General features: G+C 40.6%; 1 protein-coding gene across 1 annotated transcript in view; it reads left to right on the top strand.

Moving 5' to 3' along the window:
- Positions 1-3,318: 3,318 nt before the first annotated feature.
- The window catches only part of nkd1 (NKD inhibitor of WNT signaling pathway 1), a 28,596-nt gene continuing 21,260 nt past the window's right edge, over positions 3,319-10,654 (top strand). Inside the window, exons 1-3 of the mRNA XM_026378586.1 lie at positions 3,319-3,513; positions 3,618-3,650; positions 3,926-4,053. Coding sequence (XP_026234371.1) covers positions 3,489-3,513; positions 3,618-3,650; positions 3,926-4,053 — 186 coding nt within the window. The 5' untranslated portion in view covers positions 3,319-3,488. The remainder of the gene's footprint in view (positions 3,514-3,617; positions 3,651-3,925; positions 4,054-10,654) is intronic.

The raw sequence follows: 10,654 nt of genomic DNA, 5'->3' as shown, positions 1-10,654 counted from the left end.
AAATATTTACTTCATTTATTATCTGGTTTAAGGACGTATCAAGCTAAAATAAATGCACCGCATGATAATGGGGATTGATTAGAGGCTCGGGGTGGGGGGGTTCATGTCTATGAGATGGAACTCATGGCTCTAAACCCCCGCCACCTCCTCTCTCCCAGGCATCAAAGGCAAAGTTTGGAAATAGGGCCCGCAAAGCCATCTCTCCGTTAGCCTCTTCAAAGGACAGGAAGTGTGTCAGAGGGACAGCCTTCTTTCCCAGCAAATTCAGGCGAGTTGCTATAATAACAAGCTCATCTGTGTATCTGTGGCAGACTAGTTCAAAGGGGAGACTCAGTCCTCTTGGTACAACATGTGATGATAGAGTCAGGGTGCGGAAACCACTGTTTAGTAGAAATGCAACTGGAAGGCCTCATTAGAGACATGCGTCCAGTGTATAGCCACATCCCAAAAGATCCTTCTTTGAAAATTGGGGCCAGATTGTAGTTTTGATCTGAGCTTTATTTGCATATGTCACCTTTGGCTATTAACTATGCTGTTCAGTTGTGAAAGTTATACGTATTGTAGGGTTACGCGTACGTGCATGCTCCCGCTTTCTGAGCCGTTGGCTACATTGTACAGTCGCTAATGTGAGCCTCCTCAAAATTTGACCACGTCAGGGCTCCAGAAGCTACGGAGACACCATGTGGGGAACACAAGAAGTGTGATCGGTCAGCTTGGGCAGACCAAGTTTCCAACATAAGGTGGCAAAAAAAGCAAGTGAACTATTCGTCATTCCTTTGTTTTGTACATCAATTGCTCATGAAATATTGATTTGATCTCCAGTAAAGTCACAAATATCAACAAACACAATCTTTCTAAGCTCATAAAACACAGTCACGATCTTCCATGTCTTCAAAAAAAGTAACTGAAAGAGTGTTCAATAGTCTAAACAAGCACTTTCTGTAGCTGTGGATTAGACCTGAACGACATCTAGGAAGAATTGTGGACCATCCTTCTTTCCTGAGATTATTGAGGATAACAGTAAGAATGCTGAAGAATTTACAGTAACACACCCCTAACGAAGCCATCTCCACTGCAGGACAGCAGTGTCACTAACACAGCTATCTGTTATGATAAATGCTCTGAGGAATAAAACTAAGCACAACACAACCTGATCTCACACACACTCAATGCACTGCACAGAGCACATAGCATAAGTCCAGAGATGGGCCACTTTTAGGAGTTTCACTGGAAATATTAATGCCTTAATTTTCTACAGGAACCACAGAAGAAGATGTCCAGAAATCTGATAAGGCCATGACTCAATAATTTGTTGCAGTGACTTCCTGCTGTACACATATTAAAATGTTACTTTGCTTAAGATGCATGTGGAAAAGTTGCTTGAAGTAGGTAAAAGATACAAGGCTAATCATTTTATTTAACTTAATCATTTATATACTATATACACTATTTAGCTGCAGTATATTCTGTCAGCATTTGCGATTGACATGATGGACATTGCTACAGGTAGGAAAAACTGGGCCTGTAAACTTCTACCAAAATGCTTTTTAAGCAGCACTTTAACAAGCTTTTGCTTTTTTAGACATTTAGTTTTAAGATTATGTCGGAAAACTGAACAAAGCCTCCCTTGAGATTTAAATCTGCTGTTTGTAGATTTAAATATGCAATGACACAGAAATAAAAAAAAGGCGATTCTGGCTCTGAAATTAGACATTCAGCATTCGATAAACATGACACCTTTTTTGAAACTCGGTTATAATACAAAACAGGATCTTTTAAGCAGTAGTACCATCCTGCACAGCTTAGAGCCCTCGGAAAACCTGTTTTATTTAAATGTAGAGTTTTTTGAATATTGACTTTGCAAAGAATAACCAAACACCAAAAACCAAAACAAAAATGCAGTAGCAGAAGTCTACATTGAATTTTTATATTTAACACCACTGTTAAATTAAACTTCAATGAAACCCATAATGCATCTGATCTGATGCAGATCAATAGAAATTGCAAGAATATTGGATTACAGGTGATAGATCAGGGTTTTCTCTTCTGTATAGTTCAGATACAGTATGTTACTTTTTCCAGAGAACAATTTAAATGACTACAACAATGCTGCTAACCTCATTCGGCAGTCACAGATTTATTATTGCAAAAAATCCTGGCCCTTTATTGCTTTCTCACAAGACGATGCACAGCATGTATGCTGTCACATTGAGCTACTGGCAGCCTGGCATGATATGGCACAGTGGCTCCTGTCTTTTATTATATATTTGAAGACTTCAAAAGAATCTTAGCCTGCTTTCATCTGCTGCCTCAGTCCAATAAGACTGTGATTTCTAAACCTTGTTCTCATGTCACAGACCCCAAACAGACGCTGACCACGGAGCCCAATATGATATGGGCAAACCGATAAGGGTTTTATTCAAATGAACAGTTTTATAGGTCAAGAAAGATAAATTCTATCTCTACATCTATATATCTAATTGTCCTGTTCGATCAAGGATACGAATCAATTCAAAACCACAGGAAAAGATATTGTAACTATCGCTTTGCCATATGGGACATTTAATAATCTTCAGTTCTGCTCCACTGAGGCAAAACTTCATAATATTTTCATACATTAAAATGAACTAATAACTAAAAAGGCCACATGGTGTGATCAGGACTTACTTAAGCTGAGTGGTTCAGACCTGCTCATGTGTGTGCTCCTAGATATTAGTTTAAGGAACCATTAACTACAGTGCGTTTACATGCACTTGCCTGCAGTCTGAGCTGAGGTGTGAATGATCGTTCAAGAATTAGAGGTGCTCTTGAGGCGTCATCTGAACTTGATGGGAGATGAGGAGAGGCAGCTCAATGAACTCCGTCAAGTCCCCAGAAAAACCCGACGAACACGGAAGTTATAGTTTCGGCGATTTTTCACAATAAAAACACGACACAAAATAATCACGTCGCTGTGAGTTTGTTTCTAAACGAGTGGTTTACACATTCGTTGTCTATGGCCTAATCGAGAGCGGATTATCATTAGGGCTCTGTTTTAAATAACATATGTATTGCTAGTAATACTATGTATTATTAGAGTAAGTCATGTTAAAGTTTGCAGTTTTCAAAATTGAGCCTGAAACAAGTTGATTTATACATTTTGTCTGTTTTCTGGTGCAATAGCGTATTCTAGGTGTCATAGCACAGATGCTATAAAAATATTTGTTCCTCGGCCACATGTCATTTTCACTAATCCTTGCTTTAATACTTTGCCCGTCGATTCAGGCGTTTTATACTGAAGGGTCTTGACAGGAAGTGGTGTGTTCCTTTTTGTGCGGGAGTCCTCCCGGTGGCGGCGCTCCAGTCGTCCAGTCCTGTACTGAGCGCAGTCCGCTGTCGGTCTCCACTGACGCTCCTCTGTCTGGATACCGCAGCCTGTTTCTTCTTTTTCTCTCTCTCTCTGGATTATATTCATCTGATGGTCTTCAACTCCAGCTCGATGCATAGAAATGGGTAAACTGCACTCGAAGCATGGTAAGGTTTCTCATCCCGCAGAGAAAATCCCAGCTGCACGTCCCGTGTCTCCTGCCGTACTTTCCAGTAACACTAGTCATTGTCTCGTTTCTCTCTCTCTCAAGCCGCTATTTGTAAACCGAGGGAGAGTCCAGAAGGTAAGCGCACTTATTCCTTATGTCTAGTTGATGAGGAAATGACACCAATTGAGATTTTCCTCCAGCTTTTTTAGTAAGTTTGGCAACAAACGAACAGTTGCACAGTGAACTCTCAGCTCATTAGAGCAGCGATAGAGCGCAGCTCGAGCCTTTGAAGATGGAAAACACGAGTGGAGCGAGCGGGAATGGTCAAATGTGGCTGAACTAATATCTGGCTACTGTGTGGCTAATATGTGGCTAATGTGTGGCTAATGTGTGGCTACTGTCTGTTGCAGGAGACAGTTTCGTAGTCAATGCCTGTCTGGCCAGGAAGGGAATCGACGACTGGCTCGTGAAGCAGAAATACTACTGCACGAGCTCTCGCCTCGAGCAGCGGAGGAGTACCTGCGGTCTGCCTGCACGGGTGAGTTAGAAAAGCCGAGTAAAAGCCGAAGAAATGCTGAATAAAGTCTGTTCTTCTTGCTTACTAGAATATCACAGGACTGGGACGAGGTTTGCTGCTTTTATCCGCGCTTTAATGTTAGTGCTGCTGTCTGTCTTTACGCGACTGGCGCTCACTAAGTGCCGTCAGACTTTGTGGAAGATCGGACAAAGTTTGAGCTGTGGTGGGGAGAGGTATCGCTTCACGTCGGCTCTGTTGCTTTTTTTTGTTTCATTAAATAAATGTAAGCAGCGTTTTGCTTGTGCTTTCATCTACCCGAGTAGGGATCTAATGTTAGTAGCATCCCATGCACTGATCAGAGGGGTGCTTTTTCAGGTAGCCATATATATAAAAGCCTAAAGTTGAAAGCATTGCAGTGTGACAAGTGTGGTGACAAGTGTGGATTGGAAAGACTTGGAAAAAATGTTGGAGGTCATGCTTGTTTTGTCTTTTGGCATTGCCGTAAACACTGTGCTGTTGTTGTCAAGTGGGGAAATCCTTTGGAATTGCTTCAGAGGAGCCTTAAGCCTCTTTGGTTAGCAATGCCTTCCTCAAAGGCTGCATGTTTGAGGAATTGGAGCCCATCATGAAAAAAAAAAAAAAAAGGGAAATCAGTTCCTCCACCCACGATCCAGACACACAGAAATGCGTCTGTCTATTTAATGCAGCTCGGAGTCAGCGAGCTCTTGCATTTGAACGCATTAGAGTGCCTATTGTAATGTTCTGTAGTGTGGTATAAATTCCCTTTTAAATATTTGTCAGCTCCGTCAGTTGCCCATCATTTGGAAAAAAACCTATCATCAGGCACATGTAGCAGCTTGGTGCAATAAACAGTCAATGTCAGATTGCTTTCTCTTTCACGCTCATTTGCTTTTTACAATGATAAAACTCGTACTGTTTGAGCATGCAGCAGATTGTGTGCAAATGTCATGCATTTAAACTGGATATTGTGCAAACACGACACATCTGCATGTACTGGGTTGGATTCGTGGAAAATGAGCCTTTGGTATGAAGACTTATTGGAATGCTAGTGAAGAGATGGCAAGCATCAAACTTGTTTCCTGCCTGAGTCATGTCTAAAGTCCACCATTGTCTTCTGCCATGGCGTATTTTAGACATCTCAGCTTTGCCAACAGGGCAACCAAGGTGTGAATGACGAGAGACGTAGTAGTGTTTTTATGGATGTCTCAGTCTAAGGTGATGTGCAAGTTTGTCATGAGTGTGCTGGAAGGTTACTGGTTTTACATGTTGCATCCACATGATGTTAAAGGTGATAATCCTGACTTGTGCCCAAAGCCGCAATAAACATTTTCATATAGTAACAGGATCCCACTCACAGCAGACACTGTGTCTACAGCACCTTTTTTTGGGGGGAATTGGCCGTATGAGAAACACCTGAAACTATGTTTTTTTTTTTTTAAAGCCTGCTGACACTGCTGCAGCAGAAAAAAAAGGAAAAAAGGCTGTTTACAGGGCTACTTGGGTTCATATGCTTTGGGCAATTTAAGCATTTGAAACCACATTATTACCACACAATTAACATATTTTATTGCGACAAAACAAATATTTATTACTTTGTTCCTGGAACTATTCATGTGCTTATTTTGCCAACAACAGTGGTGTGTGAAGTTTTGGCTCAGGATGGAAGAGGAGCCCCTGCTGAAAGGGTTGAATGTTTGATTTATTTATATATTTTTTAACAATTTCAAGCTAGTGGAGTTAAATTTCTATAAATAATAAAAAAAAGTGTGGGTGCCTGATGGCTTTTATAGCTCAGAGGGAAAATGAAGAAAAGAAGAAAGGTTTTTCTTTTTCACCATCAATATTTATTTGGGTGCTTTTTTTCTTTTGTTTGTAATTAGAAAGTGGATCCAAAGTCTTTAGTATTTAATGTTAACGTTTAAACCATTTGTCTGTGTCACACATTGCTGCACATTTATGACATTTGTATCAGGAATGTGTACAGAATAGAAATAAGGATGCCAAAAAAATGGTGTCAGTTTATGTGCAGGATTCCTGCTTGGTTGACTGAAATTGATTTTGTGGCTGGATTGTCATCTCACTAGTGGGAGTCCAGATCATCAACATTGCTATAGGGAAGCTTATGCTTCTGAATTTTCAAGCATCTTAAAGAAATGCTTTTCTCGTTCATGTAGGTACAGCAGAGTTTTTGAGATGTGTGCTTTGATAGTGTTGGAACGAAACAATTTGTAGTTTTGAACCTGTTTTAGTTACCAGTAAAAAAAAAACAAACTAAAACAAACAACAAAAAAAAAAAACCCTAAGCAAGTTATTTTCTAATTTTATGTTGAAAGAAATTAGAGTTATGGGGTCACAGAGTTTTAAGAGCATGTAAGTTCAATGAGTGAAGGTCATTTTACTACTCAAAAAAGGATATAAATAATGTCAAATTATGAATTATACGTGAAACTATAACCTTCTCTTAAGTAAAAGAATGAAGTCTCAACACTTACGATATAGTGAAGGAGTTTAAAAGCTTGACCCCGCAGTGCTTTCAGATAAAAGCAGAAGCCAGCCTCTTAGGTGGGAGAATGCAGGTCAACTCTCTTTGCTTTAAAAGCTGTCTATATTGTATAGGATACCTGGTGAGACAGTTATTTATAGCTTTAAGCCCCCCTCCCGGCTGAACCAGGGTCCAGGAGAATGTGGGTTGGGTGTCAACAATAGGAAGTCCACACTTGGAATTCTTTTGATCCGGTCTTTTCCAAAAACATATTCCATGTTGTATTAATAGTGGTTTCACAAAAGTCATTGTCACTGTAGACCTGATCACATTAGTTCATAATTACTGACTTTACATTGGGACTGTGACTGAGTACTTACAGACTGAGATGTGAAGATGCTCTTGAAGGCATAACGATGTTTCCATGCGGACCCCATATCCATTCATGAGCTCTGCAGTCAGATGCAGGGTTAGATCACTGTGACAGACAGTGAGTGAGTGGTGTGGGCAGGTGGATCTGTGGGTCTCAACACATGAGATCCAGGTCATGTGAGCCTCAGTACACTTTTTCCCCTGTGTGCAGCATGGTGTCTACACCTACCCATGAATTTGATATGTGACATGCACTCTGCAGAATTCTGATGCTGAGATAGACATTGATAGCAGGAGAGTTGTCACAACTTATGACTTGGAAGTTCAGATTTCTAGTGACGAGTATATAGGTGTGTTTGTAGCATGTCACGTATAACTTCAAAAATAATCTATGTTGATGGTTATTCCTCACAAAGTTATGTCTTTGTGGACTTAATCCCCTCCCCCTCTTTTGGTTCTCCCCTCTCCTCCTTTCTCCCCTCCTAGCCTCCATCTGTTTCTTGCATTTACCCTGTGGCCCTGTGTCGGTTGTGGCTGATGAAATGAGACTGCATTTGAAGTGGGCCACTCAGGGAGGTGTTTGTAGTGACACTGATGGCTCCTCCACCACCATGAAGCCCTACCCTCTGTGCAGTAATAGCAGTCCCTGCACCCACAGTCTTCCCAAGCTGCTTCCAAAGGTCTTACTTTTTATTCAACCGAGCTTCTATCAACCTGCACGGAGCATAGACAAAAAAGCAAAGGTACATCTGATGACAGAATGCTAACCAGAAGTGAATCACAATGGAACTTCTGCCCCCAACCCCCTTGTCTCACAGTAGCAGCACGTTTTTTTTTTTTTTTTTTTTTAAGTATAAAGTTTTTTTTTGGAAGTAGGCCTAAAGCTTTTAAACGCATTCCCTCAGCCTCCAAGTCTGATTAAAGACATGGCAGGTTTTGCGCCCCCTTCGTTTTTCACTTCTGCTGTTGTGCTTTTTTTCCCCCCTTGTCGCTTTCACAAAGCATGGGCTCTTGTCTAGAAGCTGAAAGCACCTTTCAAATGCAGACTCCTCTTCCTCTTTCTCTCCTTCTTTCTGTCTTCTCCCGGTGCATTTTCCTTTCCCACCAGTTGGCCTCTTGTGCATGCTGTGTGACGTATGCCCCTCTCCCACCGGGCTCTACCCCCTCTGTGGTCCCAAGGGACCAAGGGCCTGTTGTTGCTCTTTGAAGAGGCTGAGAGAGAAGTTTGGAGCCACACTCTAAAGAGAAGAAAAGCCTTTGGGGAGGAGGGGTAGCACCTGGCCATAGCGGGGCTCTGTGATTTTTTTTTTTTTTTTTTTTTTTCTTTCCCATGCAAAGATGGGATGGAAGTCTTGGGCTGATGTCAATGTAGCTGGGGGACTGGGAGGTTCGAGGACATGCAGCTGGCTTTAATGTCACATCTAGCATCATATGTCACACAGATTACTAAAAGCTGGAGAAGTTTATCCTGTGCGACAAAGCAGAGCGGATAACTCTCAGTTGCTGTCAATGGTGCCTTCTGGAAAGGATTTTTGTGAAGGAATGACAGTAGTTTAGGGTAATGTAAAACTCTGGATGCATGTAGACATTTGATCAAGCTTATACACCTTTCTTTTTTGTGCTAAAGCTTCTCTTCTCCATCTTTCTACATATTTCCTACTGACCATTAAACATGTTAAAGAGGGCATTTTATTCTTTACTAAGAACCATAACGTTTAAAGTTTCTAAAGTCAGTGATTTGTATGTGAATACCACTTGTAGATGTCATTACAAAAAAATCGGTTTATTTGGCATTTGACATACTTGAATAGCTGCTCATGTATGTTCAAACCTCTTCATGCATGTGCATGTAAGTGTGCAGTATGTCTGGAGTCAGATGTCCGGATGCACTCCAAAGATCAAAGGCTTCTGCGGGAATGTGCTCTGAATCTCAGAGGATTAGCAGCAGAGATTGTGCTTTGTTTCCCTAAATATACGCTCAGCTCAGGATAGCTGTTGATCAAAGTGTCTCTCACCACCCTGTTCACAGTTACATTTAGGCTGCAGGGGTTTTTCCACACTTGAGTGTGGCATTTATTTGAAAATTATAAGCAATATTTAGATTTTGAAAAGGTGTGTGTGTCCGTGTGTGTGTGTGTGTGTGTGTGTGTCCGTGTGTGTGTGTGTTTTTTTTTGCTCAGTTTTCCTTGAATTTGAAATCAGACTCTGATTGAAATTGTTTGTGAGCGATAAACATATGCCCAATAAATAATATCTATAGGGTGATACACTAAGCACATAATCCATCTAAATATAGAGCTCATTAATTGCTCACATCTCTGCAGTCTTTTGATGTGTGTATGCTTGAGACACACAAATGTATTTTCAAAGGCATTAGGAAAGTGTTTTCAATTGTGACTGGTAATATTAAATTAGGAAGGAAAGCAATTAAGTGATAAATATTTAGTTGATAGTTGATGGGCCAGCTTCATGCAGCAAATATGTTTGATCAAAGACCGTGAGAGGTGCAAAATATATATAATCCCTTTAATGGATCATTTGTAACTGTTATGCTGATTCAGTCAGCATTATCTTTATGTTTTTATTACAGTACATGTCCATCAGAGAATATATGTCATTAAATTGGTACTGTAAAATGTAAAAAACAACTATCACAGTAGTTGTGGTTCTGATTGCTAGTTCTTATGGCCATTTCCAATTTGTACATGAAAATCCTGGGTGGGAAATTCTTGAAATATTGCAAAAATGTTTTTATGTCTGACTGAGTTAGCAAAGTGACTGTATCAATGAAAGGAAAATGTGACAGTGGAAACAGACTCGGCAGTTAATCATGGACTACATTAAGCATGTGACTAAAACGGCCGCCCACAGCAGAGATGGGATGACAACTTTTCTCAAATGAATTAATTAAAAACATAAATGGCACATTTCCTTTATATTAATTCATATAATCATCTGTGTGAAAAGGGAAAAGAAACCACAGGTCATGGTTGACTAAGTTAACTTCACATGGTAGATGGTCCATCTTTACTTTAAACTACATTTCTACTCTACTTTGAAAGTAATAAGTAATTCATTAAAAGTCTTGAACATTAAAAATGTAAACATAAGCTTAATAGAATAGTAGTCGGTTGTAGGTTATGCATTGTCAGGGCTATGTATGGGAGCTCATGTGGTGGTGCTGAGCTTCTCTGAGCTTTCTCTGGGAGCTCAGTACTCATTTTAATCACCCACTTAAAAGGCTCTCCTGAAGTGGGTGTTTAAGTGTTTAAACCCTGAATGATTCTAGCTTGTTTGTTTATCAGGTTCCCCTGCGGGTTGTGCTCTGGCCCATGCAGTAAGAGCTGAATAATTTGACTGAGCACTCAAATTGACTTTCAAATAGGGCAAGATCAACATCTGCATAAAACTGCTATCAAGCTCGTGAGAGTGTGCACATGCACAAGAGCGTGTGTACCTTAATATGAGAATCTGTTTATAACTGATTTCCTTCCACTTGACGTAGGGACACTGATGGACTTCTTCCATGATCCCTGCTGTTGTATTTATTCTCCTTGTGTTTGAGAGCTTTGGTGACCAGGGCTTTAAGGCCACCTGAGGTTTCAAGAATAGAGGAAGTGGTCTTAGGTAAACAGAGTTCGGAGAGCATTGTGCCTCACTTAGATAGAGGTTCCAGGGCTCTTCAGCTCTTCCTGTGGCGCCAGGATTGGAGGAGGTCTGGATTGTCTGTTAGGGGATATTTTTGAT

The sequence above is a fragment of the Anabas testudineus genome, chromosome 3 (assembly GCF_900324465.2).
Source record: "Anabas testudineus chromosome 3, fAnaTes1.2, whole genome shotgun sequence".
Taxonomy (NCBI): domain Eukaryota; kingdom Metazoa; phylum Chordata; class Actinopteri; order Anabantiformes; family Anabantidae; genus Anabas; species Anabas testudineus.
This window is presented reverse-complemented; position numbering and strand designations above follow the sequence as displayed.